Source organism: Amphibalanus amphitrite, unplaced genomic scaffold (assembly GCF_019059575.1).
Source record: "Amphibalanus amphitrite isolate SeventyFive unplaced genomic scaffold, NRLGWU_Aamphi_draft 000214F_arrow, whole genome shotgun sequence".
Taxonomy (NCBI): Eukaryota; Metazoa; Arthropoda; class Thecostraca; order Balanomorpha; family Balanidae; genus Amphibalanus; species Amphibalanus amphitrite.
In genome coordinates this window covers 425126-445917 of record NW_024881709.1, presented here as the reverse complement: position 1 = coordinate 445917, position 20792 = coordinate 425126, and the positions used below count along the sequence as shown (strand labels likewise).

Here is a 20792-nt window from a genome sequence, read left to right as displayed (position 1 = left end):
ATGCTAAGCTGCAGGATAGCAGCGTAAGGACGGGCGACAGGGGACGGCAGCCTTGGTGAGGTAACAATGGAGTGTATGGAATACGTTGCATGCAACGTTCGCCGTAAGTGAAGGACGACTATGAAACTTTATCTGTGGGTCTAATTTAGGCATTCATTTTCATGACCCAGCGCTAGTGAATTTTACCAAGGCTAGCTTTGACGGAGTGATGAAATGTTTCGCATATTTTCAGTACCTATCTTTTTGACTTGTCGTTTCTTCTTGATTCGTTTGTAACTCTCTGAATCCATCGTGCATCCGCTACGTGTCTTCTAACGAAGGTCAATCTACTTAGTGATTGTTCTAGTGGTCCATGCACCGCGCACCTAGCTTCCTCCTCCCTCCCCGCTGCAGCCCTTCCCCCTCCACTCCACGAGCCGTGTGTAATCCTCTGCTCCACTGTCAATGCTGGGTCGGTGCGGGAGCAGACCGGCCCAGCTGGCGGCCTACGGAGGCCGACCGACCGCTCCTCTCTGACCTCTGGAGGTCGACCTGCCTCCCGGCGCCCGGCAGAGGGCTCTCCCGTCGCCGTCCGGTCCGACCCGGCTCGGCGCGGCGCGGCGCGGTACGGACTCAGTGGCTTTTCCAGTGGTGGTGGCGCAGGGCGGTTCGCGGTCGGCGCGATCACGAGAGGTAGTGGTGTTTGGTCGAGAGGTGAACTGCAAACTGAGAGAAGGATTGATTGCTGATCTGAGTGGTGAGTACTGCAGTGGTGTAGTTTCGAGAGTATCGTGATCGGCATATGCCTCGCGCTTGTTTGTGTGTCGCGATACGTTTGTGTGGGTTTGAGTCTTGATGGATTTCGTGTGGAGAGCGCGGCTCTGATGAGCCCTATTCAGCACAGCACCGCGTCAGCCGTCTGGTGGCTCTATAGGAGCGCCAGGTGCTACAGAAGTCTCTGCTCGAGCAGTCAGCGAACGCCCAGGCGAGGAGGGGACTTGTTACTTGGACCGTATCGCCTCTGCCACCTGCGGGAGGCGGTGTCTGCCGTGCTCCTGGCACGACTGCGTGGGCGTCTGTGCCGGTCATAGACCTCCGCCCCGGGCTCATCGGGAGTTTCTGGCCTCCCTGAGGGTTTCTGGTGGCCTGTGACCGGTCACTGGCATTCGCCTGCCCTCGGGGCTCTCAGACGAGCTGTGAGCAGTCAAGCTGGGCCGTCGCCGCTGGCTGTTCGCGCTTCCAGTGCGGACTGAGCGATAGACGCCGTGTGACGGCCGCAGCTGTTCACTGTGGTCAGCCGTGTACGGTGCTACGAGCTGGTGGACTCTCCATTGTTCCGCTTCAGTGAACATGACCAGAGACTTCACGCTATAATGTGTCTGATCGGTCTGCGACTTCTTGTGAAGTCGAAGCGGCGAGCAATTTAGGTCAAGGTCCCTCTTACGAGAGCTCGTGCCATCGTTCTGTAAGGGCGTGACTAGAATTCCCTTAGGTTACGGCTACGCCCTGTATTTATCGCTATAATTTTCAAGCAAGATTTGCTTTTATTAGTACCTCTTTTTAATTTGAAAAGCTTGTGCGCATGTTTGGCAAGCCGCTAATGTTTCAAACCCTCGTCTCTAAACTAGACGGCTCGCCCGGACGACACGCTCTGGGTCCGTCGCCGTCCTTTTCTCCTTCCTTTCCCGCTGCGCCGCCCTGTCATCACATGTTTATGAAGCCCGGTGAGCGCTGGGGCTCCTCAGAGCCGCCGGTCCCGGCCGCCGGCGGCGCATTCCATCTCGATCAGCCCCGGCTCCTCAAACGCTACCATGGAGCCCTCGGGCCGAGTCGGGAGCTGGCTGCCGTCTGTTGGCGCGGTGGTGTAACAAAGGCTGCTGCTACTCGTGGAGGGAGACGACCCGACTGTCATTGCGCAATGCACTCAGCTTGCGATGACTCCGTGGTACCAGCTATATAGTGAGTGTCTGTTTGAAGGAATGAGTTTCTCGCTTTCATGTCCGTATTTTCTCGACATTACACTAAATATGCATGCCTGTTGAATTATTTTTGCATTTGCGGGGTATCATAAACCAATTTTGTGATTAGCTGACTGCCGTAGTTGGTCCCGCGCTTTGACCCAATCTCTTTGGCACACACTGCATAACTCGGTCGCGCGTGCCACCGATGCTTTGATAGAACACGGAGGGCCGTGCTGCACGGTCCTCCGTGCACCATGCCTTCGTTACGAGGCTCGCTGTGACATACAGTCAGCAAAACAGAGGTGATGAACCATATCCGAGATGTCGCCCTCTTTGGCCATCCCTTGATCCAAACATCGCATGTCCTGTCTGTCGTATTTCCACTTTCTTGGCTTATATTTTTATGTGTGATTTGATGTATGAAGTCGCCTGACTGAACCCGTTGTTTTGGGTGAATGTGGTGGACGTATGTGACCGTTACCTTCGGTTCACCTCTGTGTTGACCATTTGGCCTCGATCAGTACCATGGGAGAATGACTCGTTTTCGGGCCTGTAGCTCTCATCCATCAGCTTTGAATTCATTACGTTTGAACTCACCCTTTCGTGCAATCACTAGTTAAGACTTGGTACAGAAACAGTTATGCTTCTTTAATCGGGCCCCGGTCAATTGAGTGCATTGCTCCACTTCTAGACCAGTTTAAGATGCCATTAGTCATTGTCGTCGTTGCTGAGAGATTAAGTTGTTGATAAATGTCGCTACATGGCCGCGACCAGTGAGATCTTGCAAAGCCCTGAACTGTGACGTCTGGGAAGACCATCTCATTAGGTTTATTTTTGTGTTCTGATAAACTACGATAACGTGAAGGGTGAAACAGCATTATTTATGTTGAGCCTCTATTCTTCGACAATTTATTCAGCACTGCCTTACTACATGTATTTATATGTATATTGTATATGTATTTGTATATGCATTTATACCTAACTACACTTTACATATCAGGGACTTCGTTGAGTGCTCATATCACTAATCACACAACCCATTTCTCGGGTGCACGGAGTTTGTGGGTGGCCGAACCCGAGCCGATATCCGGGAGGGAGATTGGATAATACCATCACTTCCCGGCGGCTAATAATGAGCACCCGTCAGGTCAGCCGCCGCGCCGCCGCCCTCCTGTAATGGCTCGCAGCCTTCCATCAGTCTCACCACCCCGCTGAGTCTCACTTGTGGCGTCCCTCCGGGTCTCGGCACCTATTGGGCCGATGTTCGACCCTCTCACTGGATCTTCCTGACTGAATAAGTACATAGTTAGATGTCTCATACGTGGTGGGCTCTCGGCTATATTTCTGCATGTGCTTGGACCCTGCAAGTTATCTACACCGTCTAGCTAACTCCCCTGTGATGCCTCTCTCATTCAAATGCAGTACCTAGCCCTTTCCATAGTGGCGGAGCTCCTGTGGGATTTTCCATAGTCTGCGCGCCACCGTGGGTCGGTCTGGGGATCGTCCGGGCACCTGTCCCCGTCTCCACTGGACAGGTATGACGCGCAGGTTTCGGAGAATTCCCGGCACCGATCGCAGCAGCAGCGGAGGCGGCAGCGGGAACAGCGCCCTCATTCCTGCGGCATAATCCGCTGACGTGTTTTTCCCGAGTATGCCGCGTCCTTGGGCAGCGCCCGACCCTCTGTACTGGCGGCGGTTCTCCCCTCTCGACCACAATCGGCCGCCTCCCCTCGCGCCTCCCTCCCTCCCTCCCTCTGCGTGCCGGCCCGTGTCGCCGGCGGCGGGGACCCGCTGAGACGCCCCGGTCGACGGAGGCGGACACGGCAGGTGTTGCCGACCAGGCACGTGATGCCCGGCGGCGGTCTGCTGGCTTCCGTCCGCCACCTGCCCCTCGCCACTCCCCTCCTCCCGCCACTCTCTCCTCGTGCTGCTCCTCTGCCGCACTCTGTCCAGCGGAACCCACCCTGGTGTGAATGACCGCTGGTTGATGCGTCTCGCGTTGGGCGTAGCAGTTAACATCTCCTCTGTTGGCCTTTCTCGATCTTTCCATCTTGATTCTAGTTACGGCTGTACTGGCACCTTGTCTTGCTCTACTCGCCTCCCTGTGACCTAGTCTGGTCGTTCCCTGACCCAGACCCTGCCGTCCCAGGCTCGCCGACAGTTCCGTCTCACCCCAGCCCGTACCGGCGCGGCGCACCACCGCCACCTCACGTCCGCTGATTACGTGCTGTGTGCGCGGCCGAGCGTCGACCCTGCCTCCGTGTGTGCTGAGGAGAAACCTGTTCCTTCGGGAGGTCGTTCAGCCGGCGGAGTCCGCGGTGAGGTCGTGCCATAGACCGGTCGCCGTCCGGTCGCCGTTCGGTCGCCGCTCGGTCGCCGCTCGGTCGCCGTCCATTCGCCGTCCATTCGCCGTCCGGTCGCCGTTTGGTCGCCGTATGGTCGCCGTCCGGTCGCCGTTCGGTCGCCGTCCGGTCGCCGTTCGGTCACCGTTCGGTCGCTGTCCGGTCGCCGTTCGGTCGCCGTTCGGTCGCTGTCCGGTCGCCGTCCGGTCGCTGTTCGGTCGCCGTATGGTCGCCGTTCGGTCGCCGTTCGGTCGCCGTTCGGTCGCCGTTTGGTCGCCGTTCGGTCACCGTTTTGTCGCCGTTCGGTCGCCGTTTGGTCGCCGGACGAAGAGGTCACCTGTCAGACGAGAGGCCCCGGGTCCGGGCGGCGTGTCACGGCCTGGTACGGCCGAGCTGACCCGGCGGTGCAGTGGGAGGTCGGGTCACACCTTCGTGGCGGGCAGCGGAACAGGAGATGGGTGTCCATGATTAGTGAGGTTTCGGGTGTCTCAGGTGCTGTTTGAGTTGATTTGTGACTGCTTGTGGGATTTGGGTGCGTTGTTGGATTGACTCACTAGTGCACGGGGTGTTGTGATGGGGGCGGTACTGGTTTGTGAAGGTCACTGGTTGGTGGTGGACGGAACAGGCAAACACAATGCTCGATTGCTGCGGCTGCTCCCATCGGGAAGGTCGCCCAATATTGACAGAAGAGACAAGTGTGTGCGGTGCATTTACAGCCAACAGAACGATGTCCGCAATGGCCAATGGCCAATGTTTGTTGTTACCTGTAATTACAAGTGGGATTGTGGCTGGACCACGCCCTCATAAAACTGAACTCCGCAGGCAATTAGCGGTCTCAGCGAAAGCATTGATCTGCTGAATCGAAAGGAAGTCATCAAATCAACTTGTCATAAAGTCGAGCAGTCGCCTTATACCCCATAAAAAAAACTAAAGCCTCACGTCAGACCAGCCCTTTCCTCTGCAGCCACGGTGCCCCTCTCCGTCCGCCGCTCGTCCGCCCGTGACCCAGTGCCGATCCGCCTCGTGCTCTGCGCCACCCCGGGGGCGCCGGTGGCCCAGTGGCCGGCTCCACGGTACCAGTCTCTGCCGGTCGTGCTAACGGACCTGGCGATCGGACAAAAAGTGCGCACCCACTGCACGCCGGCCGCCGGCAGTGATGGTCATCAGTATGCAGGCTGGTGGCTGCAGACTCCGGGTAACTCGTGCCGGCGCGGTGCCGTCCTCTGGCGGTCCGAGTGACCGCCGCTGACCCAGACGGTGACCTAGAGTGGCCGCCCGGCCGCGGCAGGCGACACCGTCGCCAATAGCGCCGTCAATGGCGCGGCCGATGGGTTACTTTCATTTCCGGTGATCCAGACGGCCGGGCCGACCCTACCCGAGTGGCGGACCGGGTGGCTGGGGAGGTCGGAAGTCCGCTGTCACGGCCGACTGAGGCCGCGGCGCCAGCGGCACTAGGCTGACTGGTACTGGTTTGGTTCATGCTAGGGGTTCGAAAAGGGCATGACTTCTCGTTCTCCCGTATCACCTGCAGCTGATAACGGACGTCCGACTCGACACTACCATTTATTGTCGAGACTGCATGATGAAAGGCGGAGTTCATCTGGCTGGTATGTTGTTGAGTTCTCAGCTTTTCGTACTGCGGTTTCCCTTGGAAGGCCGTGTATCTATCTTCTCACGACTCTCCTTCCCTCGGGGGTGGGCGGCGCCCGGGCGGGTCGCTTCCAGCGCCGGTGTCCCAGCCCCGCCCCCCTGCTGGGAGCGGACAGGGACAAACAGTGGGCGTGTCCACACCCTCGGGGTGGGCGTGCCGTCAGAGTGCCTCCCATCCCCTCCTCTCCTCCCTTTCCCCGCTCACCAGTCGGTCGGTCGGTTGACCGGTCGGTGGGTCAGTTTCCGCTGGCGGCGATCACGACTCGAGGGAGCTGGTGATGACTTCACTGCCACTGACCGGGCGACTGGTCGACTGGAGGGAATTTATTCATGCTTAGCAGGACTTCCAGCCTGATTTGATTGCTCTTGTAGCCGTACTGACTGCAATTTGTTGCTTGCTGAGAGCTGACCGTAAACCGAGCCGTGCTGACCGAGCCATTCTGACTGAACCGCGCTGACCGCGCCGGCTGCGTGCCCCGCTCGCCCCCTGCGTGTCCGGCCGGCCGGCCGGGCCGGTACCACCCGTTCCGGCGGCCAATGGTATGCGGCTCAATCATGCAACAACCGGCCAACTAGGAACCATGTTTTCCTCTCGTGATTGATGCCCTGTGCCCAGCGTGAATTGATGCCGCTAGAAAAAAGCTGCTGCGGATTATGGTTTCAGCAGCACTAAGATGTCAGGGAATATGGTGAATGGGAAATTAGGCGTGCTCGTCTTTCAGGGACTTCTTATCGATCTGTAACGGCAGTATCCTGCGGATGAATCGTACAGTTATGTGGCGGTACGTTTTTACTAGACTATGCATTTACCGTCAAATACTGATGGACTGAGATTCGTAGAAGATGTTCATGTTTTTATACCGCACAATTATCTGGAATTAGCGTGCACTGCATGCATAATTTCGCATATCTCGGCGAGCATGGTCGGCGCTCCTGGTCTGGTCTGACGGCCGACTGCGGCTGTTACCACCCGGTTACGGTCCATCTCTCGGTGGCTCTGAGCGCGCCTGTGTCGACCTCTGACCTCCTGAACATATGTGTATTCGCGAGGTCGGCCGGTGACCTCTGCCGAACATCTCCATTGCTCGTGAGGTGACCCCGAGTGGCACAAACCGCCCGGTCACGGCGACGGAATGTATGTTTTTCTCCGTGCCTCTGGTTTTGTCCGCCGACTGCTGCGGGTTCCGTGGTGCCGGTTTTGTGCCGACTTTGCCAGTCACTGACCTGCAGCTCAAAGGGCTGCGTTTTTTCTCCGCCTTGTCATCGCCGGCTGCGTTCAATTGTATCGCTCTGCACTTCTTAACATGGATCGTCTTCCAGTCGTTCTGGTGGCTCTGCCGGCTTCCGTTTCCTGCTTTCTCAGTGTCATTGTTTGCTTAGTTTTATGATGATGACGCCGGCCACTGTCGTCGGTCGCGTCACGTGACCCGCGACGTGACGGAAGACTTTGCAGAGGAATGGCACTGCCCCCGTCACGGAGTATGCGTGGTGCTGTCACGGGCACGACCAAGAGCGGCCGGTGCATCCCATCGTCTCATCAGACGGTCGAGGTCACCCCGGTCTTGGTCTCTAGTCGGCAGCTCCGTCGCCGTCCCAACTGATGCGACCCGTTGGGCAATGTTTGGCAATCTTCGGTCAAGGAGCTGACCCGGGCGGTCAGGCGAAGGTCAGGTTTTGTCAGCCGGGTTGTGTCACCACGTGATGCTCGCTGTGTGGTCATCCTAGGGTCTTAGATGACGACTGAAAGGACTGCCGCTGACTGTTTCGTGTGAAGCCTCTAGCAGATACTAACGATGACGGAAGCATGCGCCGTGTTTCGTGACCTTCAAAACTCGCCCTGAGACGGCAGACGCCGTGAAATGACACGACCCGCGTCGTTCCGCGTCGACACAGGAACGCGAGCGTCACGACTGTGACGTCACCGGGCCCGCGGCGTCACGTCACGTCACGCTGTGCCGCCGTAACCGTGACGTCGGCAGAGGTTCTGCGACACCTGAGCGAGCGTTATTTCAGCGAACGACATTTGAGCGAAGCCTTTTCAGCGTTTATCAATTTAAGCGATTGACTTTTTCAGCGATTGTCTAGTCGGCGAATTCAATTACAGCGATTATCAACTTAAGCGAGGACCAGAATCAGCGAAACCAGATTGAGCGAATATATGGAGGTCAATGGGGGACCAATTGAGCGAACACAGTTACAGCGAAACCGAACGCGACGGAAGTCAATCATTTGCTACTTTTCGGGAATTCTTGCCCTTGGAATACCCGCTTGGTACGTGTCATGCTTCAAGCTGCGCGCGGCACATTAAAAATTTGCTTTTAAGCTTGGAAACCACAAAAATATCTGGCCTCATCCTGCAACTTTTATCTGGAAATGTGGAACGTTAGAGATAGGACGATGGAAGGAATGCCAAGGACCAATAATAAACTCGAGGGATGGCACAGGGCGATCCAGTCTATGTTTCAGGGACCTCACCCAAATATCTGGAAATTCGTACGTTGCTTGGGGCAAGAACAAATTTTACAACATGAGGCACTGATCCAAATTCAAGCGGGGGAATTTCGCGAAAAACAGCACAAGCAATACGAATCTCTGAACAAACGTTTGGTCATTATCATTGGCAAACAGCAGGGGGAGGGTGAAATCGAACCGCTGGAATTTTTGAGAAATATGGCATTAAATTTGGAGCTTAATGTCTGAACTTTGAACGTGACATCCGCCATCCAGTTCCGGATAACCATGAAAAGTTCCGGAAACATTCGTTGTACGAACGCTTGCTAAAGAAAAAAAAAATAAAAATAAATAAAAAATACACTGTTACGGGACGATGAAGTGTTTTGCTGAAATGGCAGTCGCTCAAACTGTAGTCGACGAAAAAGATGTCGCTGAAACATAGCTTTCGCTTAAATTGATAATCGCTATATTTGATAATCGCTCAATTTGATATTCGCTAAGTTGCCAGTCGCTAAAAATGGTTCGCTCAAATGACGTTCGCTCAAATGACACTCGCTAAAGTCGCTCGCACCGGTCGGCAGATGATTGGCTCGTGAGCCCGCCCCGCGCCGGTGGGCCGGTCAGTGACTGCTGCATAGTCGGCCGGTGACCGGCGGGACAGAGCGTCGCAACTTGAGGTTTGATGCAGCATTAGAAGTCTGAGCGGACTGGTAAGAATGGGATAGACTGCGTATAGGCATAAACCGAAGCACTTGGTCTAAGAAAAGGCCGGAGGATCGTGACGATCCTTCAGCTGTTCCTACGGAAGATAGGGAAGGGAAAGGCTGCGCATTTATTCTTCAGCACACTGACTCAAACACAAAAATTGAGACATGCCCCAGCATCGACATCTCAATTTCTTCTCTCAGTCATTGTATGCAAATCCCACCGCGCCTGTGTGTTTTCTGTTGTATGATGACCTCCACTGTTCAGTTTTTCCATTTTCGCGCTCCTCATATTCTCTGTACTGTATGCGATGGCGTGCGTTTCGGCCGGGCCGCGGTGACCTGGCTGTCATTGAGCCGACCATCATCGCATTCTGTGCGCGACGGTCGCCCCTGACCGTGTAACTATTGCCGGGGCGGCCGGCGCCACCAACAGACCAACAATGGTGGTCTGTGTGCGCCCCAGCGCGCCCCGAATCCACTCCAATTCGGCGACAGGGGCGGCAAATCAGCGGGACGGGAGGGAGGAGGCTGTTTGCCGGGCGAGGCTGTTCAATGAGACTGCGCATCAGGACAGTTGGTGAGGAGGGAGGGGAGGGGCGCCGGGGACTGCAGCTGCTGCAGCTCCCTGTTGCCGGCCGGGCCGGCGGCGCCGGGCACTGGCCGCCACTGTTTGTCGCCCGCCGAGAGGGGGTTAAGGTCATCTGCAGGGCAGACAGCCCCCTTCCCTCCCTCCCCAGTCTGTGTCGGTGCCGGCGGCGTCTGCCACCCCCTCGGTCCATTGGCGACGGACCCAGAGCGGCGTCATGGTCGTTCATCTTGTTACGGCTAAATTCATCTCACTTGGCCGCGGTGGCGTCAGCGGCGACAACGGCAGCGACGAGGGCGTGAAAAGTCACGTCCTCCAGTCATGTCGTCCCCAGATCCCGGCCTCCGTCTTTGTCCCGGTCCAGATCTTTGCTCCTGCTCTGTCCTCCGTCCCCAGACCCAAACCCTGCTGCGATCCTCGTCCCTTTCCCTTTACCGGCCTCCGAATCATGATCCAAAGCCGTGTTTTGGTGCGCGCCTCAGTGACACTACTTCTGCTCGTCACTGCGAGCCAATCTGTCGGCCAGCTCAGCGCCGACAGTGCTGGTCATTGAACCCGCAGATGACCAGGAGGCAGAGGTGGCGATGCAGCTCCGAGAGGTCATTTCTCACGTCTCTGGTGGGTCTGTCATCTCGGGCGTGACCTTATCTCGGTCGACACGAGCGGACCGTCCTCTGAAACGGGCGGCATAGTGTGTCATCCCGCCAGTGTCGTCAGTAAGTAGCAGTTTGTACGACAAAAACCCTGGTGCCGTCGACTGTAGGCCCGTTTTTGTGTCTCCGGCTCCTGTGTTCCGGCGGCGTGTCGAGAGACAAAACAGACAGAGACAACGACGGTGATGAGCGGGAGCGCCCGCGCCGCCCCCGCCCCCGGTCCCATCCGGTCGGTGTCTGGTGTCGCCACCGACGTTTGTCGTCGTTAGAGACGGGACTGGAGGCGGTGACGGTGGAGCTAAAATTCATTGGCTTTGGAACTGGGGCAGAGTGCGCGAGCGGCTGATGGTCCATTGGTGAGCCTTGAGAGGTCTGGCTGTCGTGAGGTCTCTGAGATCTGCATGGCGTTTGATGAAGTGTCGTTTCTTGTGTCTGTTTTTGTTGAACTGAAGTTGATTGGAAAGTATCGAAGCTGAATCGCTATTGGTTTGAATGTGACATGACACAACAGCATTGCACCCAGTTGTGTTTGTCTTAGTTGCATGGTCATGCACTGCACATTATGCATATGATATGTGTATGCATTCTCAGCTTCTTATTTGTAGACACCCGCTACTCATTTTTCACCACATGGTTGCTACCTCTCATCTCAGCTCATCTGAAGTCATCGTCACGTTCTGTAACGGACTGTTGCGGTCTCGTCTGACTTATAGTTTGTCTCTCCGCGGGGGACTGGCTTCAACGGCTGTCTTTTCAGTCTACCAGACACTGCCCTGGCCCGGCCCTACAGCCGCCGCTGTGGCTGCCTGTGTTTTTAAATTATCGTAGCTATTTTGATGACGGTGAGCGTTTTCTTGGACTTATATGCACCGTCATCTGATTTTGCCTTGCTCCAAATAACATCTAGCTATATCCCTCACCTTCAGGCTCAATTCGTGTACCACGTTGTTATCACATCTGTGCCCCACCTGCCTTCTCCCTGACTATGTCTAGGCCGTGTTCGTAACCGCCCAGCCCTGTTATCGCCTGACCCTGACCTGACTCCATCGCTCCGGACTGCCGCCCCGGTCTCCATCTGGATGGAAGTCCGGCTCTCGGCGGCCTCCCGGCCTACCTCCGGTCAGCGAGTCAGCGAGTCAGCGAGTTCGTCCGTCCGTCTGTTATCCCATGCGACGCTCGTCCGTCCGTCCCGACCTGTCTCCGCCCGGGACCGTCCTTGCCCCAGATGGCAGCCGATCTCTCTCCCACCCACTGGGATCAGCTGGGCTGGGGACGCACGCGGGCAGGTCGGCCGAGACGCGCCTCGGTCCAGGCCGGCCCTCCGGCTGTCAGACTCGGCTCCAGGGAGCTAACGGGACCACTGCCCCGGCGCAGCGCGGCCAGGGAGGTGACTGGATTCCGGCCTGACCGAGCCTGGGGTGCGCGAGAGAGGAATGCGCGCTGTGGCCAGACTGTATCAGAATGTGAGGCCGACGCCCTTGTTTTTTCCTTCTGGTCACGGCTTAGCGCTTGGATACGCTCGCCTCCTGGAAATACAATGCCCGGGTGACCTCAAATGTGACAAACAAAATATGCCTTTACCAATTACAATAGAGGAGCGGGCCACGGCGAAACTTTGCGTTACCACCAATTTTACAGAACATGTTGGGCAGAGGTTCCAAGTCTCGATAGCCTAGATAGCTAATTTAGATCTTATTCAACGATTCCACCCGTTGCGCCATCCCGGACCCAGAATCGGCACGTGCAGTGGCCGCCGCTGCTTCTTCGACCCCGTGCCCGCACTGGTGGTGGTCCGTTGTGCTGCGTCGCAGTCTCTCGGACCGGCCGCGCGGCCTCCGTCTGAGTCTGCCGGTGGATTATACCGTCCGGCGGCCGGTAGATTCCTCCGAGCTGCTCATCAGTGACGTCACTATCCAGTCCGGTGGCCGGCAGCCGCGGACGCGCTGCGCTGTTTTGATCGGTGCTGACGCGGCCCGCTATTGAGGTCACCGATTGCCGCCGGCGATGGCGGGATACCGGGTCATCACGCATGCGCTATGCTTGGTAAATGCTGCCACGGTACTGATTGAGTTGTTGAAGTGAAGGACATAAAGGTGTTCATTAGTCTAAACTGGAAAACAACTCGGTGATGGCAAGATTAGTCTCCGGAGACTGTAAATTATATATTGGTGGCGTTTACTACGTGGCTCGCTATAGACTGGGATGGAAGTGGGAGGGAAGCTGTGACTGGAAATGATGGACTGAACTGGAGAAGGTGTGGCGGGGCGGGGCTCTTAGCTCTCCTGGAAAACTAGCCACGCACGTTAATAGCAACCGCTCTGGGGGACAGCGCCGCAGGTTGATTTGGTCAGCCGATAATAACTTTGTTTACACGCTTCCTGAGATTGCCGGCTGGCTGATGACATAGGCCGGCGTGGATCGAGGCATCGGGCAGGCGGCAGAGGTCTTGGCCTCAAATAACTTGTCACTGCCCGCTGGAACTGGGCCATGCGGCGTCTCAGCCAGTGACATCGCAGTCCAGGAGAGGTGGCCTAGCAGCGGTAGAAAGACCAGCGGCCTTCTGTCCAGCCGCGGTATAATGCCGCGAACGCTCGAAACCAGTGAAATAGTCCATATTAGGCTGAATCGGGTTCAATTCTGCTGGTATCTTTTGCGCATCTTGCACTGCTGCTGCCGTCTTTGTTAGGAGGCTGCGCAGTTTCCAGCTCGATGTGGATATCTGGGTAATGCACTAAGATCGCATTTGAGATTCCGACAGATTTATTTGAAGGTAGAGTCTGGAGATTTCCGTGCAACTGCCTCTGAGCATCGCAGACCGTGTCAAGTTTTGGTGGATGTCGTCAGATTTAAGCACGTCACGTTAACATTAAGCTTAGCATTGTCAAGGACATTTAAGGCATTTAATGTACCCATTTATGGTAAGCTGCAATCTTAGCCAAGAACCTCGCTACTTATGCAAATCGCTCCAGCACGCATGAATGTCATAACCCGAGAGCGTCATTTCGTTCCACTGGCATGAAGGTCCCACTGTGGGACTCGATCTTCATAGCTTCGGCGAAGGATAGCCCGCTGAGGTTCCCTTCTTTATCGCCGCCACTGCCGCTGCCGCCGGGCTGCGCGTGAGGTTGTGACCCAGCAGCGGCCGGCGTCGCGCGCTCGGCGCAATGGCGTCGATCACGAGCGACCATTTCCAGATGGAAATGAGCGTCACGCAGCCGGGGGCGGGTCGGCGCGGCCGTCTCGCCGGCTACCTCCGCTGTGCCAACGACCGGCCCGATCACGCGCACGGTGGTCGGTGCACGCGTGGCACGGAGCTCGTCGTAGCTAAAGTGCGTTGCTGGTGCTGCTTTAGCCTCGGTAGCGCACTGGGTCGTCGTGCGGTCTGGGGCGAGCTGTGGGCGTGTGCGTGAGTTTCAGGCGCGGTAGCGGAGACTGGGTGTTGTTTTTATCAAGTGGTATGCGCTACTGGTGGGCGGGAGCGTGCTCTCCTCAGCTGGGTTCGCAGCTCAGTTCTGCAGGTCGGGAGGAGGCGGCGGATAATCCGAACTGCCGACCTTGCCTGGCTCCGCGGCTGGGCCGACTGAGACTGACGGCTCGGTGGTGCAATGTGTCCGGGCTGGCCCGTCCCGTTCCGCCTCGGCGGTGAGGGATGGGAGCCGTGGCCTCACCGGATTTGTTTCGGCTCGACTATTTCTTGGCTGAGGGCCTCTGGAGCTTATCCCAAAGACCGACCCTGGATGAGAGGCTTGACGACTTGACGCCTTAACACTATGAGTTATGAGGCAACGAGCAACGACCTTCACGCTGCAAATAGGACAACGTGTTGTTCTAATTTCGCGTGAAAGAATTCACGTGAGGTGCGAATTTCGACACTAGGTGGTCGCATACGAGTACATTGTTGGATGGACTTCATGTGACAGTGTTTGACCTAGAGTCTTCGTCTGGTTCAATGAACTGTGACCGAGCTTGGCGCTGATTCTGTTCAATCGTCTGTGCCGTTTCCGCTCACTCGAATATAAATTGTTTGCGGATGCGACGAAAGCGAAGAGCCTCTAATTTCGTCTTCCGGTGGGTAAATGTCCTGGCCATTCATTCGTTCGCTCATCGCCCAATCATTTCGCTATCATTCACTGAAGACGTGTATTAGTGGTCGCATCGTTTAGTGCTCTCAGCTCCCGGTGAGGTTTTCACGAGCACAGTCTGGGGTCCACTCTCCGACCATTACATCTGTGGGATTGAGAACGCGGCCTGCTTGGGGCGCCGGATGGAAACGTTTTAGTCTAGCAAAGCTCGTTGTCGCTTATAAACATCTGAAAATTAGACGTCGTCTTTGTCGTGTAAATTTATGTCCCTTATCCGGCGCTGTCGAGAATCCCCGCTGTTCCTCGGGGTTTTGGGTCCATCTGTGTCCGGTTGTCCCATTCCGTTCCGTCCCGCGTATTTGCCCGCCCTTCTCCTTTCCGTTCTAATTCGCTTCGTTCCAGAATTTGCATCATGAACAGCAAACGGCAGTGTGTATGCAAGTATGGCCTTTGGCTGGCCAACCTAAGATGACTCCACCATCCGGGACCTCCCTACAACATGCTTGAGCATCCCCTATGCCAGGGTATTATTTGGCCATCGGGTCTAATCCTCCGGCAGAGACTCCGCGTGTGTGGCCTCCCGGAGTCGCACGACGCATCTGAGCGCTAACAGTGTTTTGCTTCTCCGCCACCGCGATCGGTTATACCGCCGTCCGCCAAAGAAGCGACTATTGTTCTTATGATCGCACGCGAGCATAACAGCTCGATCGGCCATATTGGATTTGGTAGATGCTGCTATCGGACGCTGGGACATAACGAAGAAGTTTTGAGCCTGAGTTACAACCTATGAAGTATGCTTATTGCTTATGCTATAGATGTTATTGTAGTTGCCGTGTGTTAAATTATATCTACCTTAAGTCCTGTTTCTTCTCGAGGCTTGCTGTGCTCTGGTGCCTGTCCCTCTCAGTGGTAGGCAGCTCAGGCACGGCGTGCACCGCCTCTCGGCGTGGCTGAGGGCTCCAGGCGCCTCATTAGCTGCCAGACCAGCCACAGCTCATCCGTGCAGAGCTGCGGGTCTCTGTCTCATTGGTGCACGCGAGGCTGGAACCGGCTGGTATCTATCGAGTTTCTCTGTGATGCTTTGATCGGAGTAAATACCGGGGCTGGTACCCTGTAGCAGAGAGCTTCCGCTTGATGTGCAGAACTGGTTGGTGCCTAGGTACCGATTTCCATCACCTGGCTTTTGTCATGTCGATGATTTTCCAAGCACTTTTCTCTGTTAGCTGCCGAACGCCTCGTCATAAAGTGTTTTGTGTCTTGTCGATAGACGTCAATGCAAACGGGATGCTTGGGACCGCTAGGCTGATTTTTCCTATCGACGGCCGTGACGCTGACCGCCATTCTGCATAACTAGTAACGGCACCAGAACCCATTTGCATGGCATTGGCCGGACCTGCACACGCCTGCCTAGCGACCCGAAACGGCAGGCAGCCGGACCGGGCCGTGTGCAATGTCGACCTGCATCCATATGGCGAAATAACAGACTGGTACGTCGCTGGGCGATATGTCTCTTTACGGTTGAGAGAGTATAAGAATATCATCAGCAGTCTCGACACACGCTTCTGCATGGCTGCTGCCAACTGGGTAACTGAGGAGTGAGGACTGAGGAGTGAGATGTCCCTGACTGCAGTCACCCACCCGGTCCCCTGATGGTTATAGATGGTCGTCACTTTTGCTCGCCAGGCTGCTACTGCAGTGTCACTGTCGCTCTACCGTCGGACGGCCCTTCTCTGTGACCTTGGGTCTGACCTCGAGCCGCCCTCAGGCGCAGCTGGCACCGGAAACATGGGCCCGCATCGGCACTGTCTCAGTCCCTCGCCGGCCGCCGATGGCCTGGGTAGCCCACGGTGCTTTCAATGCGTACTGCCTTGGTTGGTCGATAGTGGCAGGCTAATGCATGACATGGTGCGACGTATAGCGTCTCTGCAGGGGCCAGTTAGCTGCCTTTCAGCTGCCGCGCGGGGTGCATGAGTTGTGGGTATTGCGACTGGTCAGGTGTGAGGCTTGTGAGTCGTGGTGTGAGTTGTCGGCTGCTCTAAGCCGCGCTGAGTCGGTCTCAGAGCTCTGAGACCGGTGTAAGATACGATGACCGAGTGAGAAAGCCGCCTGTTTTTGACCTGGCCGGTGACCGCGGCGCCCAGCGGCGGAGAGGTCTGTTTTTGTCGTGATGTGAGCGGGATCAGGTCGGCTGTGCGACGGCCACCCCCGGCCCACTGCCTCATAACTATACGACCGTACGACGACGCCCGCCTCTGACGCAACTCTCTCACTAGCGCGTCAGGATCGCCGCCAGCTCGCCATGATTGCCGCGTGGCGGCGATGGCGCCGCCCCCCCCCCCCCCCCGCCGGCATCGTCCCGGGCTCGATTCCTCTCCGAGCTCCGTACAGGGAGGTTGGATGAGCGATCGGCCCGGGCTTGGTAGTCGCTCGCCGGGTGGGTGTGCGAGGCGAGGATTCTGAAAATGGGAAATGTCCTTCACGATTACTAGTGATCGAGTCGGAAAAGATGGAGGAGCGTGCTTTGTGATTTCTTTGAGTGGGAGGATTCTTTTCTTCTGACTGACTGTAAATTCACTTTTTCGGTCTGTTCATTGTATGTTTTAACAGATTGCTACTGTTAGTGCAGGTCGGTGAGCTTTCCCGCTCAGATTTTCCTTTTTCCTCCAGCCCGGTAATTCCGATAGTCCCATTAACTCACATTCCCTAACAGTTAACCGTGTTTTCCAGTTCCATATTCTTTCCATCTCGCTCTCCTTCACTTCAGTCGACTGTTGTCGGTAGCTGGGGTGTTTACCTGTCGCCGGGGCGGCTCAGTGGACATACAATGTCCTCCCATCAGCACCCGTCAGCACCCGTCATCGCCTGGAGACGCTATCTCCCTTTCTGCCTCGTCTCCTACTGTCTTGTCCGTCTGTCTGCCTCGGTCCCCTATCATCCCGATCGTTTGACAACTGTATCCACCGTCTCTCCCGATCCTTTCGGTTGTGAGGCTTTATATGGTCTGATCCCCACCGCTGCGGCCAGCTCAGCTGGTAGCTGATTGATCCTTGCTTCAGGGCGAGCCATGGAGACGGATGCGTCCCCGTGAACACCGCGGGGTGCAGATTGGAACGTGCTGCCGTGGGGGTGAACGGTATGGGCTGGCGGATGAGAGGAGTTCAGGCTTCAGCGAGTGGTGGGTAGCTGGGCTTGCAGCAAAGTGTCAAGAGCATCGCGATTGAGACTCCAGTGGCATAAGGGAATCAGTAGCGAGTGGCTGGCCGGTGACTTGAGATGACTGGAAATGATAGTAGCCCTGGTGGCGCCGTCTCACGGTGGCACGAGAACGATTGCGTGTGTCCGGTGCCTCAGCTCGTGCGGTGTGTGGGTGAGGTGACGCCGGGCCTCTCAGATACCTGTCGCTGTCTGGAGGCTCTCCGGACGTCACATGATCGCTGGATGGCCTTGGCAGGGATTAGTGCCTCCTTCGAATGATGTTGTGGTCGCTCGGCTGAGCACGCTTTTTCGTGTCGAGTTAGCCAGTGGAGTAGAAACACATGCGATCAAAGAATGCAGGGCTAAGGGGAAGTTTGTTGCGGAAACTCGGATAAAGTATTTTTGTTTACGTCATGCAGGGTGAAAGGTCATTAAAGACGTCGCTGGTTTTTCGACCGCTGTAAACTTTCTCCGTCATTCACCGTTTTTCTCCGCCTTTCTTCGTCGTGGCGGTTTTCTCCCATCTGGGTTATTTCATCAGTCGGTATAGAAGTAGTCTACTATATCGATCGCGTGTCCAGTAGTGGGAAGTCCAGCACGAAATCACTTGGCCACCAGACAAAACAAAACAACGCGTCGCTACCGCCAGTAGTCTGTGTATGCGTCAGTTCGAGCTCGAAGGCCCTCAGCCGGCCGCGGGGTTTTTGGTTGTCTGATGTCTCTGATTTTATGTGCATGTTTGTGTGTCATTTCATCTCGTCCCTCTTCTACTCTCCCTCTCTCTCCCTCTCCTTCTATCTTCTTCCCTCCCTCCCTCCCTCTCTCCCTCTCGTTCTCTTTTCTTTTTATCCCTTTTCTTGTTTCGACTTTTTTAGTCTCACTCTTTCGCTATCTTCCCTTGTAACTTACCCCTAACCCTCCTCTTCTCTTTCCCTGTGTATGACCTCACCCCCTCTCTCCGCCCACAGACCGGACTTTTCTCGGCTGATGGCGCCGCCGCCGCTGCGGCGTTCCGGCGCCCCTCAGGTGCCGGCCCATGCCGTCACTGAGGACACGCCGGCTGACATGCTGACCGGACAGATGAGCCTCAGCGTGCTGCTGCCCGACGGGCGACACTGCCGGATGAACGTCGACAGGGGGTGAGTGACTAGTACCGAGCACCGAGTTATCATTGAGTTTGTCTGTTGGGGTTCTAGGGTGCATCGACATTATCGGGGTTATTAGTTATACGTCCTTGCACCGGGTGATAAGATAATACCAACGACGTGGACGGACTGATTCGTCGAGTTTACAGGTATTGCAAATATTGCCTGCTCTATCTACTGTGTTGTGACTGAGATTATTTGAGGGTTGATGTCGTCTTTTATGTTATGAACGTGGACATGTCGACAGAAAGCGAGAATTGTGGAATTGGAGACCTGTGAAGTGTGCACCTACCCTATCAGGCTGTAGTTGGTTGTCTCCACTCGTTGCTATGATCAGGATGCGGATACCAAGCGCTGCGGCGTCAGTGTCAGTGTCATTGTCGTGCAGTGCGGCGCGCCGGTCGTGAGTGCCGAGCCGTGCGGCGTGTGAGACGTTTGTCGCGGGAAGTGCCGACAGCGTGGGAGCCCGGCAGGCCCTCTGCTGAATGTCGTGCTCAGAGCGTTAGTAGCGCTGTGTCCGGTCGGTAACTGCAGGCTGAGGGTTGGAAGCTCCGTGAACTTGGGTGGCGTAGGGATGATAGTGTATAACTTTGATTCGATTCGTCATCGTCATCATTTTGTCGTCATCGTCATCGTCATCAAGCGTCATCGACTCACTAATTGCTATGAAATTCCGAGGCTGCCATAAAAATATAGTGCTTCTAGAACAGTCAGACTGACATGATAGTTAATTGTTTTGAATATATGCAAGTTGGTTTTATCCACGAGATATTAATAGATGCATCGAATAGAGACTCTTCTTTTTTTTATCTGCCTGCCGCCACTCAGGCAGGCATGTGACCGTAACCGAATTCTCCAGTCCTGCATCTCAAGTATGCTAACGAGGCATGCCTGACGCGTTACCGACTACATTGGAACGGAGTCGCCTCCGCACCTGCACCGTTTTTGGGTCAGTGGGGCTGGTGGCGTGTGTTGCCACTGAGGCCTCGTGCCGGTTGCCGTCGCCACTCTGGTCTTGTCGCAGGCCATACGCTGCTCTTGTTCAATGTTCGTCGGCGATACCTCTTGTTGGTCTTTATCTTGCTTGATGTTGTCGTTAGCCCCGTCTTTGTTCGTACTCTACCCTGTCAACATCGTCTGTCGGCTCTCTGCTTTGTGGCTGTTCCCGTACATTTGCAATCTGTATCAGTAATCCGTATTGCCTTCGCGCTACTGTTGGTCCCACGCCGACCTGCATATCATCTCCCGTATATCAGTTCGTGGCGTCTCACAGCTCCTGCGTTGGGCGATGAAGACCGGTCCAGCTCTGGTCCGGCTGCTCAGTATGGATGACCGACCGATCGGCGGTGGGCCGGCGTGGTACCGCGTGGGGCGCCGGTCGAGGTCACTGTCCTCCGTCCCAGAGACGGGGCTGGCTGGCGGCACACGGTCACTGGGGCACCGAGGACTGGGCGCCGCGCCGGGGCGGAACGGGGCACCATAGGACTGGGCACCGGGGCGGAATGGAACACACAGGCCTGGGCGCCAGAGCGGGATTGAGGCACCGAGGACTGGGCGCCGGAGCGTATTGGAACACGTGCAACTGGGCGCTGGAGCTGGACTGCTGCACCGAGGACTGAAACGGCGTAATATTGGAAAATCGAGAACTGGGTGCTGAATCCAGCTGGGGCATGGAGAATCTGTTGGACCGAACCGTGGCATACGAATCGTTCATGCTCCCAATGCATGTGACCCTAGTCAATATCACATCGTTTTTTTTTTGTCTTTCTAAGACGGTGTTAAAAGGTTTCTTGTCGCCAGTAAGGGTCATGTTTTTTTTTTTTGTGCCGCGCTTTCTGTAAATGTGACCCAACTGTGGTGAAACATTTCACGTTTACTTTTGTACGTTTACGGGGTGGATACGTCGCGTAAAAATGATTTACGCTTTTAAGCTGTCCACCTGTCAGTTTTCTGTAAGCGACTAAAACCAGCAATCCAAATAATCCTTAATCTCGGGCTATTACGTTGTGATAGTATCGTCCGCTACCAGTTGTCGACA

The 20792-nt window shown here is 55.9% G+C and overlaps 1 protein-coding gene across 3 annotated transcripts in view; it reads left to right on the top strand.

Moving 5' to 3' along the window:
* The window catches only part of LOC122385308 (proline-rich protein 36-like), an 88813-nt gene that overhangs the window by 34216 nt on the left and 33805 nt on the right, over positions 1-20792 (top strand). For 2 of the 3 annotated variants that reach the window (XM_043373486.1, XM_043373483.1), the window contains exons 1-2: positions 615-736; positions 18578-18748. In XM_043373486.1, coding sequence (XP_043229421.1) covers positions 18597-18748 — 152 coding nt within the window. In that variant the 5' untranslated portion in view covers positions 615-736; positions 18578-18596. Of the gene's footprint in view, positions 1-614; positions 737-18577; positions 18749-20792 lie in introns of those variants that run through there. The other variant, XM_043373484.1, reaches the window with a different exon arrangement.